This window comes from Egretta garzetta, unplaced genomic scaffold, assembly GCF_000687185.1.
Source record: "Egretta garzetta isolate BGI_Z169 unplaced genomic scaffold, ASM68718v1 scaffold374, whole genome shotgun sequence".
Lineage (NCBI taxonomy): Eukaryota > Metazoa > Chordata > Aves > Pelecaniformes > Ardeidae > Egretta > Egretta garzetta.
The window spans coordinates 1870456-1884895 of NW_009259419.1; the positions used below are offsets into that span (position 1 = coordinate 1870456).

A 14440-nucleotide genomic window follows, 5' to 3' on the forward strand; every position below is an offset into this window, starting at 1 on the left:
GCCTGCAGGCGGGATGCGTGGAAGCAGAGCTCCTCATTTCAAGGGGGTGTGTGAATTTGTGTTCTCCCCTCTGCTCAGCAGCTGTTTGCTGTGAAAAGCTCTGGAGATGTGGTAGTTGGGTAGCCTGCGCATTAGGCTAAAAATGTGAGAAGTATTAGAAAATAAAACCGCTTTTCTTTTTAGTTGGCAGGATCTAGCTGAGATCAGAGGGGGCTCTGTTTAGCTGTTCATCCATACTATGAAGAGCTTAAATTTAAGTTTTTTTGCCAAAGAATAAGAAAAACAGAGCTGTTGTCCCCTCTGGTACAGACAGGACACTTGAGCTTAGAGAAATGCAGTGACAGCTTTAGTCTCCTGCAGTCAATCTGTGGCGTACCCTGGCACTGAACCTTTAGCCACTGCCTATCTGTTTAACCATGGGATTATCTCTCACTTTAGTTGCCTCTGTTAGACAGCATTGAGCCTTGTTCTGTTTCTTAGACCAGAGAAAATTAAAAAAAGTTTTTCTTTGCAAAACATGGCCTTGAATGCAGGATTTAAAAGCTTGCTGTGAGATTTGGGAGTTAAGAAGGAAGGACTCTCTTTGTCTGGTGATTGTTTCTGATGTGCAACATAAGGTATTTTTTTCTACTTTATCTCTGCTGCAGGATAGCTGCTTAGCACAAGCTGATTTGCCCTATACAGCTGTTATGTACTTCAGAGTAACTGTGGCTGACGCAGTGAACGCGCGCGTCCCACTCCAAAATCTGTCTGAGAAAATAGATTATATCTGCTGTTTGCCTTTGATTAATGAAGTAGGAAAACCAGATAACATATAATCCTAAAGCTGTTAATAAAAAGAGACTACATGTGATACACAACTGTGATTAGGGGGATGTCAAAGACCTAGGCTCAAAAGCAGAGAATTGTGGTGTTTGTGCAGAGTTTTTGAATATATAGGCCACATTGCGATTCTCTAGTCCTTTATACGTTTGTTTGGTGTAGATAAAATTACTTAATTAGAGGTATTTTTAGTAAAGTGATGATTTGAGCTTCCGGTTGTGTGTGTTCACACAAGTAGTGCAAGTGTTTTGCTAATCTATAAACCACTCAGGATGAAACTAATTTGTGTGTGATAGCAAGAAATTGTAGTTTATTAATACATTTTTTGATTGTACAGGGTGAATGGGTGGTAGAGAACAAAACTTAATTTCATTTCTTTACAACTTTGCCATCAGAGAAGATTGAAATAAGATTGTATAGAAATTTTATGAAGAATGAAAACCCTAGCCTGACAGCAGTTTTTTTTAATTTAACTTAGTATATGACAAGAAATAATTCCTCCCAGTGTTTTCTGTAGGGGGGAAAAAACCCCTATCAAACTCTCTTTTTTTACAAAACATGCGTCAGGTTGCAGATAGGGTTGGTGTAGAGGAAAGACTAATAGAATTTGTCTGGATAATAGAAATTTCCATAATTCCATAATTTGTAATGAATTATTATGTTTTCAACAGTTCGGTTGAGCTGGAAGGATAAGTGATGGAAACTACGAGAGAGAATGAATTTTGAGGACTTGCAAGGTCCTTTGGCAATTGGGGAGTGTGAGCTGGTTCTAGCTACAAGAGCAGCTTGGGATGATGACAGATGCGAATTGTGGGAGTGACAAAGGGGACTTAAAAACCAAAATATGTGAAATTCATGAGGCAGTAGCTGGGGAGTGGTAGAAGTTGAGAAGAAGAATATTTATATGTGTGAGACTCAGGACAAAGAATGGATTTATTTAATTAGAAAAAAAAGAAAGACAGACCAGCAGGTAATAAAATTACTAAACTGGCAAGGCAGCATGTTTAGAACAGCAAACGAGGCTTTAGCAGTGGGTTCTCTTTTAATTTAGTTAACTGTAGACAGAAAGTAGTAAATGCTGAAGGAAAGGACAGGAGACCTAAAATACAAGGTAGGAAATAGATGGTATTGGAAAAGAGTAGTGATGCACTGAGGTTACCTGTTAACTTAGTAAACAACTCTGAAAGGAATTCTTCATTTAAAAATAGTTTGGACACATTAATCAGCTAGTACTTGTGATATTTTATGAAATAGGTGTCATGACAGGTAGTAAACACCGGAGGAGAGTGGGAATTAATCTCTAAACTCTAGCAAGCAGTAAAATTTATCACAACTAAGAACATTTAATAACTGCTGCTAGCGTATTTACTGGCAGTTTTTGTAACACAGATAAAATACTGATCCAGTAACCCATCTTTATTCCTGTGGTCTTGTCTAACATGGGCTTGAATGGGTAATGTCATGCAAGTAATCCCCTTGGATTTAGTGGAATTGTGTGTTGACAGCAAGTGTTGCAGGGCCCAAAGCCAGTGTGCTGAATCCTCTTGCACAATAACTGAAATAGTTTGAAAAGTAAGACATCAGAGCTTTTCGCAGTAATGGAGATACTAAACTAGAGCAGCCGTGTTTTTTCTAATTTAGTTGGTATATGTTGTAAGCAATGTGTGAAGCTGCCGAACAAATACCATTTTCCATCCTTAGAGAAATAAACCTAGGCACAATAGGACATATCACACAAATTACAGTAGGAATACTTTACAGAATAATTTTGAGCATTTGGAAGTGTTTCTAACCTCAGTCAGCATATTTCTGTTTTTCATTTCTCTAAGGAAGTTATAACTCTGCTGAAGCTTAAGAAAATCTTCAATGTTATGGGCTTAAACAACTGTTGAAAACTCTTCTTTATAGAAATCCAAAATCCTTATCTCGGAAAACTGCAGGTATTTTTGGCAGATTCTAAACCATTCTGTTAATCAGACTTGCTCGTGGCAAAATAAAATTCAAGAAGTGAAGGTTTCTTTCCTTTTCTGTGTTCCAAAGTCATCAACGAGGAGAATAGCTACTGCTGCAAAATGTTCTTGTCAAGGCTGTCATCCCATGATGAGAAAGATTACTGGGTTTAATTAAATTTTTAAAATATTTTTATGTACATCATGGTCATATCAGCTTTTTCAGTACATTATTACTATGATGAGCTCTGACTATGGTTTTTTTTCTTGAAGAAGGCAAACAGAACCTTTATTTCTGTTATTCTTAGAAAGATACCAGAATTGTCCCCTATTTACAGTGTTGCTCATCAGCATGAAATTATTTGCTTAACCATAAAGGGAAACATGGGCATATGGTACTTTTTTCTATTTGCACCTTATCTTTCCAAATTCAGTTGCTACATAGATATTTTCCTTTGTCTGTCAAACTGGGTTTTCTTCAATTTTTGCATTTCCCCTTTCTTCCCATGCTATTCTTATTTTTTGGTTGTTATTTGATTGAATAGCTCTAACTGAATTGTTTCTTGACAATGTTCTCCTTGGGATGTGTGGGGCATTGCGGAGCTGAGCATAAATACTAGTTTGACACTTTGATCTTGTGGTGCTGTCTAACACAGTGAATATCCCATGCTCTCAGCACTGGGAGGATTGAGAGTAGAGGTTGCAGATAAATGAAGAAATATACCACATGGATTTTTCAGTGTCGGAGCCCTATAGTTCTTTCACTAGCCAGACAAGAAGAAATACTGCATTTGAACTCAAATTTGGCGAGCTCACAGCTGCAAGAAAAAAGTGGTTTTCCCATATTTAGTGGTTAACATAGCTGTCGGCTGAACCTAAGAAGAAAGCTTATTCTTAAGAAAAAGGTTCCTCTAAAATGAAATTACATTCACTAGAAGAGTTTAACTTGCTTTTGGTTTACACAGAACAAAACCTGAGAATTTCTTCATCCCTACTTGCTAAATGGTGGCTTTCTGCTAACCATTTACTCTTTCCAATAAGTTAATGATGTGTCTTTTGCTTTTGTCTTTCAGATTTCCTTATGCGGTCAAGTAGATGTGTTTATTTCAGCCTTAAAATTGCTGATGCCAGTACTTGCTATGGCATCTGTGGCTTCACCGGTTATATTTAAGGAGTTTTGTCCCTTATATTATCTTCTCAATGCCATTCCTACTAAGGTCCAAAAAGGCTTTCGTTCTATTGTGGTATACCTCACAGCACTTGATACCAATGGAGACTACATTGCTGTGGGGAGCAGCATTGGAATGCTTTATCTCTACTGCAGACATTTAAACCAGATGAAAAAATACAATTTTGAGGTAAATACTAACTTTTGTCTCTTCTAATGAAACTGAGTTGCTCAGAATTGAGCTGCTGTTTGTCTCTCATTAACTTTGTGAGTTTTATGTATGGTTTGTTTCAACAGGGGAAGTGTGAGTCTATTACTTTTGTAAAGCTGTTGAGTTGTTTCGATGATCTGGTTGCTGTTGGTACAGCCTCAGGTCGGGTTGCAGTTTTTCAGCTTGTGTCTTCATTACCTGGAAGAAACAAACAGGTAAATCTTTGCATTTGGCTAAGCTTCTGTGAGGTTTAGTATGGCAAATCCCAGTAGAGTGTTACTGTGATTCTTTATAATAGTGAAACCCAGAGAATTTTGTGTGGTGAAATATGTATGAATATGCTTTAGGATTCATATGCTAAGCTTATAAAAGCAATAATCGTAAAGCATGCTTTTCTTTACATAAGATGTATTTAATCAAAAGAGCTTTTGAGAAATTACTCATTTGAAATAACTGGCTGTGCTATTTGGTGGTGAGTTTTTTGATTGTTTGTTTAGGTTTTTTGTGCTAAATAAAAATTAGAATGTCCTGCACTTTTGTACTTGATCTCCAGTATATCAGTCAGAGTCACTGAATAGGCTTTGTGTCTCCGTTTTCTCTTCCCTTCATTCTTGTACTGCTTTGGTATTGTTTCACAGCTTCGGAGATTTGACGTTGCTGGTATTCATAAAAGTAGCATTACAGCTTTAGCTTGGAGTCCCAATGGAATGAAATTATTCTCTGGAGACGACAAAGGAAAGATTGTCTACTCTGCCCTAGACCTAGACCAGGTGAGCATTTATTATAGAGACCTTAATTCCCATTTACAATTTTCTGAAAGAATGCTTGTGTGTTTAAATATTTAGTGGTTAGTTAATTGCCTTATTGGTATTTGTACACTTGGCCAAGTGTGCGCACATCCAGCAAGACAGTCACTGGATATGCTTCACAACTGCCTTAGTTTTTTAAAAAAATAATGTATTACAAAAACCCCGTGGTGATCCTTCTCATTTTATCATGTTTCTTTCTGAAATAACTATCGTATCTTCCTTCAGCTTTCAGCCAGTACTTTCTCTTTTGCTTGGAACAGGTACTTTTGAATGATGTGACATTGCTGATTCACTATATTGATGAAGTACTTTTTTCAGAACTGTTCAGCATCTCAGTCTAGAGTGTAGAATGAAAGTAATATTTGGGTTCTATTGGGTGACTAGCATGTTGCCAATAAATGGAATTTTTCTAATGTCCTGTTAATTAATACAGACCTGGGATGTCAACACAATAAGTACTAACCTGAATTTCTGTATGGGAGAAAAGTTTAAATAGCAGCCATCCTGATTTACCTATGACTGTCCCTCATTTGATTTGACAGAAACATTTAACATCTCCAGATGTAATGATAGTTTCAGCATTGCACAACTGGCAGTGGAGAAGAAGAAGGAAAAAAAAACCCCATGTCCTAGAGTGTCTGTTGATTTCAAGTGAAATGTGTTAGCTATTATTCCAAGAGACGTTGAGTTTCATAGTGTGCCACTGTGGTACACAGAATTCATTAAGTGAACTTTGTGTAATAGTAGTTCAGAAGTTTTTGTTTGTTTATTTGTTTTCTGTTTCTTGGGCTTATTAATTTCTTTGAAGTTTTAGTTATTACCTTGTATTTTTAGAAAGGTTGACTCTTGTTAATTGCCTATATCTTTAAAAGGGTATTTGCAACTCCAGCCTTGTATTGGAAGAGCCATCTTCAATTGTCCAGTTGGATTACAACCAGAAAGTGCTGCTTGTCTCTACTTTACAACGGACTCTACTTTTTTACACAGAAGAGAAATCTGTCAAGCAAGTTGGAACACAGCCCAGAAAAAGGTAAACCTCATAAAATCTTGGTGCAGGCACATCTATTAATTCTAGCTTTTCAGAGTGGATTACAGAAAGAGTAATGTAAGCAGTGAAATGAATACAAACACAGCAGTCTGCTCATAAAAAGTTAGTTACAGTAGCTATGTGTGCTCAAACATGAAATGACAATTCTACCTACTTGACAAGTACATGGTTGCAAATATGTTACAATCACATTTTCAGGGCAATATTATGCAAAATTATTTAGGATGTTTTCTCACTGTTTAAACCAAAATCACTGCCAAACTTCCTCTGCAGTCCCTCTTGGTTTACTGAGACTTGGTGTGAGCAAGCATTGTAATCAGGCCCATCTAATGGGTGATGTAATACCTGATGCAAAAAGCAAGTCAGCATCCCAATTTTTCTTATACTCTGAAGTGAGTTAAAAGGGAAAATGTATAGCAAGCACTTAAAGTTGACTTGAAGGCTAGGAACTTCTTGTATGACCTGGCATCTTCTATTGTATAATCTCTCTCAGATATGAAGGAAGAGGGAACCCAGTCTTAGAACAGCATGACTGACTGTATCTGGAAGTAGAGGAAATTGACTCTTGAAGGAAGGTTTATACTGTATCTTTTATGGATATGAATAGTAAGAGGAATACCAAGGACCATCTTATGTACAAGGGGTTTTCTAGGCTGATAGTGTTGGATAGTGGTGTGTTTATGCATGAGAGGTGAAATTTTAACAGTTGAGATCTGTTCCTTGCTTCTTGCAAGAGTTGTCAGTTTCTTAGCATTAGTTTGTAGTGTCTTGCTTGTTTTTTATTAATTCTGGAAGGAGGATGAGTGTATAGTAGCATGTTTCTGAGATGCACAGAAGGTACCCTTAAGGCTATGAAGCTTATTAGGAGGAGTCATTTAACTTGCCTAATAGATGTAGTGTCTGACATCTAAAGCTGAGGGAAAACTTGTTATTTGGAAGCGCTGTTCTTGTCTTCCTATAACCAAATCTGTACTTCAGACTGAATACTTTAATCAAAGTATTTTTCATAATTTTCAGTTGTGAATTTACGCCATTAGTTTAAAAAATTGTTTCTAAATTGAGCGTATAGCTTTTAAAATAAATTCTTCTTTTGCATTTTAGCACTGGCAAATTTGGAGCATGTTTTATACCTGGCCTATGTAAACAGAGTGACCTCACACTATTTGCTGCCAGACCTGGGCTTCGTCTCTGGAAGTCTGATGTTCATGGAACTGTTCAGGCCACATTTATATTAAAAGATGTATTTGCTGGAGGAATAAACACTTTTGAACTGTATCCTCGTTTGGAACCACCTGACAGAGGAAGTTACAGCTCCCCAGAGAAACACCTTGGGCTTGTTTCGTGCTTTTTCCGAGAAGGATGGGTGCTGACCTGGAATGAATACAGCATCTACTTACTCGACACTGTGAACCAGGTAGATAAATCTTGTGGGTGCATATTTTGTTTCTTACTTGTTTTTGTTTGTGTGATGCCCTGAGACTCTCTTTGGGTTGTCCATTACGCTTCTATGATTTAAGTCTATATTTAAACCTAACAAAGAAAACTTTATTCTCTCCCTCTTCAAGTTGTCATTGCAATGATATACTTGCAAACTAGCTTGATATATTACATATAAAAAATTAAATATATTTAAAGCTTTCAGTCCAGGTGTTAACATCATAATCGATTCTAATTCTTAGCAAAGCATATATAAATCTAAAATCTAGTAAATAATGCAAAAAGAAGGTTTAGGCCTATAAAATGTGCCGGGAACTATTTATTCTTTCTCTTCTACTACTGTTGGTGTCTGCAAAAACCCAAATACTACATTTTATTTGGTATAGAGTGAACTGTTAGCTATTTTGTCATCTTAAAAGTGCATATGAAAGTGGATAAAAGCTAATGTCCTTTTGTCTAAATGATATTAAATATTTGTATTGTGGTTCTTTTCTGCCACCAAATTGTATATTGTTTCTGTTGTTGTTTTATTGTTGCTGCTAGTTTGGACAGAGAAAATGAATAGATCTATGGAATTAAAATTAGTATAAAAATGAGCTACGTAATGATTAAAGGGTGCTTTCCTTTTTTCTTTTTGAGAAGATAAAAATCTTTATTCTATATATATTGATTAAATTCCAGTTCTGTTAAGAGCAGCATCTTGTCCAAACAGTGTGTTAATCTGATGCCAATTATTTCTTTCTGTATTGACTCTTCATAGGCTTTGATTGGTGGCTTGGAAGGATATGGTGATATTGTGTCTGTGTCCTGTACCAGCAATGAGATTTTTCTCTTAAAGGGCGATAGAGACATAATAAGAATTTCAAGTAGACCTGAAGGACTGTCATCAATAGGTTTGTATAGATTAGCAAACTGTAGTATGTACCTCATGGAACATGGTGCCTATCATACATTTTTAATATTAAAAAAAAAAAAAAAAACCAAACCAAACTCCACACAAAACCCTTCAGGTTATTGCAAAAACCTACAAGGTTCTGTAGAGTTACTTACCTGTTTCTAAAGATTATATTTAGAGATCTGATTTATCTGCTCATCTGAGCTTCTGTTTTGGCTGCAGTGAGAACGGGGGCATTAAGAAATGAATTACGGTTCCATTTTTTTGAGAGTGGATCAGCATTATCCTGGCTAGGCATCTCTAATCTGTGTATCTGAGACCTTATTCTAAACCATGATGCTGAAGCAATCTGGATTCCTGATCATGGTTCTCTCTTTACTGATCAACCTCTTATTCTCTAAGTTGGAGATACCTGAACATGTTGATACAGTGCCACCTGTCACCACCCACATTCCACAGGAAATATCTGCCTTCCCAGCAATGAAAAAGAAAGAGTTGGCAAAAACTCCAAAATATTCACTAAAATTCCAAAAAGAATTTGAGAGGTTTTTTTCTTGTTGCCATCTGAGCTCAGCATCTGTGTTACTAGAACTCTCTAAAAGGGGTTAATAATACTTCCTTAATGATGGTGCTGGCTGATTTCTCAATCATAAAGGTTGTAAACATCATTATTCAGCATATTACACTCACAGAAGGACTATTTATGCATTTAAAATACTCCATCTTAGCTTTGTATTAGCTTTCTTATCATTGCATATTAAGTCATTTAAGCAGTTATTTACTTAAACTTCTTGGGGATGTTTATTATTTTAATCTTAACTTCCAAGTATAGTTTGAAAGGAGGCTTCTTGAAATGTATTGTCTTCTAAGTACCACAGTGATTTATCTGGTCTGGCTTTTTTTCAAGATACTGAAAGTTTGAATGAAGAAGTTGAAGATACAGGGTGGCACTTCAGTGTGTGATACAATTGGCTCTTCTAAGCTAAAGACCCGTCCTATTCTTTGTACCTAAACGTAAATTCAGAATTTTACTAATAGAAATTTTATACAGGTTTGGGGGTTTGATTTTACTAAAATGATTTCATACAGATTTATTTACATGAAGTTTACATTGTGTGTGTGTGTATATTTATTTGAAATGTTGCAAACTTAGAATATTTTTCTGTTGCATAAAGCTTCTTGTCTTTCAATACTCGCTTGACACACTAGTATTTATACTTTTTTTTTTTTTTTTTTCTTTTGGTCAGTTTCAGATGTGAATTCAAAATTGTCGAATCCTTTAACAGATACGAGTCCTAAGTTGCTGACCCCGTTATCAGTAATTACATCTGCATCATCTAGCCCTTCAGGGGAAACAAATAAAAAAATGGTTACTTCCCCTTCAGTTATTGATGGTAAAAATGACTCTTTAGTGAAAGATGATCTGGAAACTCCAATGTTATCGGAGAAAAGTTTTGATAGAGTGGGAGACTTCAGCAATGAAACAAGAAAAAGGGGCTGCTCTGTAGTAAGTGAATCAAGAAGCAGGAGCAGCTCAGTAAATTCTGTGGACAGTGGCTCTAGCTTTATGGTATGTGCAGACCAACTTTCAGAAGCTCAGAGAGAAGGTCTGTTTTCTTCACAACGGATTAGCACAATCAGCTCTGAAGATTTTGATCAAGAACTGATTGTAAAATCAATTAAAGTGAAAAAGAAAAAAAAGAAGAAACAAGGTAAGCCTAGCAGAACTCTCCCTGGCACTGCTCGTTATCAGAACATGTCGCTTTTGATGTTTCACACAAGAGAGTGTGTGTGTTTGTCATGCTTTGTTTATATTATATTGTCATGCTCTTGAGATATTTGAGTGGTTGTGGTGGGCCATTTATGTTTAAGATAAAAGCCTGGTTTGAAAGTGATAAATTTATTAAGTCTTTTTAGATATATTTGTTTTATTCTTTTAACTTTGTTTTGCTTTATGTGAACATGCTTAAGGTTCTAATGTACAGGGTAATGGTAACATACAGTGGACTGTGCTTCCGGTTTTACATTGGAATTGTGTAATATCTATTAGTCCTATTTAGAATATTTGACAGTGTCTTTCTTAGATGTGCTTTTTAGTTTGTTAAAATAGTGCCAGTACTTGATTATTCTACTATTACAACTTTAAAATGTTTTGCTATTAAGACTTTTTTTGGCTTTATATGTATCATTTAGTGTTGAAGTTGAAAAAAATCAGTATGCCAAAATTTAGATTTAACTCTGTTCTTCCCCCAGTGATAACAATACTTCAATTTCTTACTTTGCATAGAAATGTAATGTATTTTATTATTATTATTCCCCCCCCCCCCCTTTTTTTTTTTGTTTTGTGATAACAGAAAATGGGACCAGGAAAAACCACAGCTCTCTGGAAGGTACACCAATTTATGAGCGTCAGCTTTCTGGTGATAGTCCACATTCGTTGAATGCAGACTCCTTTTCCATGACGTCCAGCCTAATGAGTGGCAGCATTGATCATTTGAGTACTGGATCTCCCGATCAGGAAAGCATGTTCAGTGTGGAGTCCCATACGATCTTGCAAGAAGATAACGGTTCAGAAACTTTCAGTGTCCTACAGTCTCCTGAGTCTGCGACTGTACTAATTAACGAAGAAAATGGAGATACAGTTGATTTACAGAAACTTCCAAACAGTGACAGTGGCATGGGTACTTCAACTGTTACAGATACTTTAACATCTGTGTCTCCTTTAATACTTACAGAAGACTTGACAAGCAACGTTGATGGTGAATATAATGGTAGTGTGGTTTCTGCAAGCAATGAATGCTGTCTTGGAAAGCTGAGCCAAGAGGAGGAGCAGGATTTCCTTACGTTGTGTAAACTAGATGAAAATTTAGATAAAATGAAGCTGCAGGATACTGAAAAATCTTTTGTAGAGCCAGACCTTACAGACCAAATGTTTTTGGAATGTGACAGTGTTCTTGGTGTTCAGACATCACTGACACCAAAGAAAAGCGATGAAACTGGTAGGGAAGACCAACAGCAGCTCTCTCTAATAAACAGCGCTCTGTCAGATCCTTCTGTGCTCCACTTTGACACTTCCAACAATGTTTATTCAGATAACACTTCCATTTCTGGATGGAATTTTGAAAGTGCAATCAAAGCTAAATCTAGTGCTAGCACTGCTGAATGGGTAACAGACACTCATGAAAGTAAGACCGAGAAATCTGCCTCAAGTGATGAAGAGGATATTTATGGACATGGATTACCGTATTCATCCTCAGAGACTAGCATGCCTGAAGATGGTGCTGGGTCTGGTTCCCAGGATGTGGCCAAGATAAGCCTAGATGAAATGGTGCTGTTAAAATCTGATCAGGTATATGTTTTCAATTTAGTTAAAACACCTAAATGCAGCATTTCAAAATGTAATTACTATCCTTCTTTAGGAAGGCAATTTTTTTCTTACTTGATTTGAGTAAACAAGTAAAGCATGAAGCCAAACAATAATGTATGTTGTAACTCTTATGAAATGTGGTGTATCGGACTTCAGAATGGTTGATGTGTGCTTACAATGTGAAGAAGCTGCACTGGCTGTATTATTCGCAGCTCAACAAAAATGCTGTCATGAACCCATCCATTAAAGAGTGAACAGTAAAACCAAGTCATGCTCAAAGGTTGCTCCTTGTTTGGGTCCCCAGTAGCCCAAATTCTGCACGATGCTGTTCCCAATTTAACTGACTTCACAGGTAATTAATGCTGGTTATCTCACATGGCTGGCCTCTGGTTAAGGATTGTTTTACCTGTAAATACTCAGAATAAGAATTAGTCTTTTTGTGTCCTAGACAGCAGTTAGTACTATTTTAAATATTGACATTTTTCCTTTTTTCTCTCGTCCTTCTTTCCTTCATTGTTATTTTGTGGGTGAACATTTCCAGAAATGGTAATTCTCAAATAGACTGTGGAAAAGAAGTACTAAAATTAATTGTAAAATCTGCAAAATTGCCAAAGAGTTTTAGCAGAAGTCTTAAGAAGGAAATACAGTTTTTCTAGGTTGGGGGCTTGGGGTTTTTTTTTAGATCTATAACAGCGTTGTATTGAGATCACCCAAATACTTGTTAATAAAGGTTGAGTTACAAGTTGCTGGTGTCCTATTTAGTAACAGGTACAGCCCAAGATGTTAGTTTCAGGTTATGATATTCTTACAATCTGGAATGTTTAGTAAAGCTCCACACATGCTTGCATTGTAAGTCACGTATGCAGTGCTTGGGTTCACCTCATGCAAGCTATCAAAATTTAAGATAAACTGTAAACCAAATTACTGCAATACATGGCTCCTGTACTATACAGAGAGTATCAGAGTTGGATATTTAGCTGTCTCTGCACTCCAGCTATCTTGTTCCCTTTGCTCATCACTTCGTAGACAATAAATAATTTCCTTGACTACAGACGGAGTGTACATTTTTATGTATTCCTTTTTTCATCTGCCATTTCCTTTAAGTATGCGTTCTTTAATTAATAGGAGAAGATTTTCCACTTTTTGGAGGTAGACGACAGTGTGGAGGGCTTTTTTTTTTTTTTTTTTTTTTTCCCCTTAAACTTCTATTCTAGCAGCCTTATTTCACAGTACATACTATCTTAGAGAACACGGACAGATGTAGTTCTATTTTACACAAGGTAAATTTATTCATTGATTAAGGTACTTAAGAACCTTAAGTTTAGCTTTTTCTAATGGGGAGCTGCTGTGCTTATGTAGACATTTTCTTGTGCAGTTTGAAGATGCCTGACACTGTTCTGACTCTACAGTTTTTAGTTTGCAGAGAGCTGGATGGGATACTCTGGCCCTGGTTATGGCATCCTGAGCCTGGTTGTCTCAGAAAAGTATATCTGGTGCCTGGACTACAGAGGCAGCCTGTACTGCAGCGCTCTTCCCGCGGCGGGGGCGGGGGGGGAGAAGTTTGAGGACGGTGTGCAGCAGGTGGCAGTTTCCCCCTCAGGTTCGTCGGCTTCTGCTTCCCTGTAACCCCGTAAATAGGAAACTTGCGTAGATTTGTGCATTTTCTTTGCTTTTCTTATTTTTTTTTTTAATAACAGCTATTACTTAATTAGGTGAAGCTTGTCATTTTTCTGAGATTACAAATACAGTTCAGTGCATATGTAATTTCAATGTAGGCAGTTTATTGGGGTTTTTTAAATACAGTACTTCCAGAAATTTGGTTGGTTGGGATTTGCTTCATGTAAAAGATTTGTGGTTTGTTTTTTTTTTTAAAAAAAAAAGGTCATATTGGGTGATATGACTGCGTCTTCACTACCTCTGCATGCCATGTTCTAGTTTAAGTGGCTGTCTTTCTAACAGGTTCACATTGCATTTTGGGAAGTGTTCAACATGCGGCTGTGTGAACTTCAGAAGTATCAGTTCAGTGGTAGGCAGAGATGAATGAAGAGGTCCTTGTCTCTAAAAAACTTTAGGTTTTGATACAGAACTGCTTGATTCCCAAATTCAAAATTCTTTTTGTTGTAAATGTAGAATTGGTTTTGTGTATGGGTTGGTTTTTTGTTTGTGTGTTTGGGTTTTTTTAATACTAAACAAAAAAAACTTTTTGGTGTATTTGCCTATGAGTTTGTTCTGGATGGTTGGGAATGAGGATTACGTTGGATTAAAATTAAATGGGTTTTGGTTATAAGATTTCATTGTTTTTGGCCTTCCAGATTGTTACAGGGCTGGTGTGAAAATACAAGTTTCTCAGACACATTCTTTACTTAGTCTCCTGCCTTGCCACTACTTTTCTTCCACTGTGGTGTCTAAAAGCACGTCAGTCTTCCCTTCTCTGTGTAGAGGAAGATTTGCTATCTGTTTTAAGAAGAAAGATGTTCTATTTGATCTGTAGCTGAGCTTTGTTACGGACAAAAAAAATTAAGAGTGCCTGTACTAGGTGAGATCACAGGTTCATCCAGCTCAGTATCTTGTCCTTAAGAGTGGTTGAAAGCAGATGCCTGCAGAAAAGGAAAAAGGAACGGGCCAGTATGTGTGACATTTGCACTTGGTAGTTTTGGACTGCAGCTGTTGGTGGCTCAAAAGTTTCCTGGGCAAGAGTTTTTTTTCTTTGTGTTTATTATCCCTCAATTCCAGG

At 36.7% G+C, this 14440-nt stretch overlaps 1 protein-coding gene across 4 annotated transcripts in view; it reads left to right on the forward strand.

Moving 5' to 3' along the window:
- Positions 1-14440, forward strand: part of TECPR2 (tectonin beta-propeller repeat containing 2) — a 45405-nt gene that overhangs the window by 562 nt on the left and 30403 nt on the right. For 3 of the 4 annotated variants that reach the window (XM_035892415.1, XM_035892418.1, XM_035892417.1), the window contains exons 2-10: positions 3845-4129; positions 4237-4365; positions 4789-4920; positions 5832-5989; positions 7109-7421; positions 8205-8337; positions 9587-10051; positions 10694-11688; positions 13123-13306. In XM_035892415.1, coding sequence (XP_035748308.1) covers positions 3896-4129; positions 4237-4365; positions 4789-4920; positions 5832-5989; positions 7109-7421; positions 8205-8337; positions 9587-10051; positions 10694-11688; positions 13123-13306 — 2743 coding nt within the window. In that variant the 5' untranslated portion in view covers positions 3845-3895. Of the gene's footprint in view, positions 1-2659; positions 2763-3844; positions 4130-4236; positions 4366-4788; positions 4921-5831; positions 5990-7108; positions 7422-8204; positions 8338-9586; positions 10052-10693; positions 11689-13122; positions 13307-14440 lie in introns of those variants that run through there. The other variant, XM_035892416.1, reaches the window with a different exon arrangement.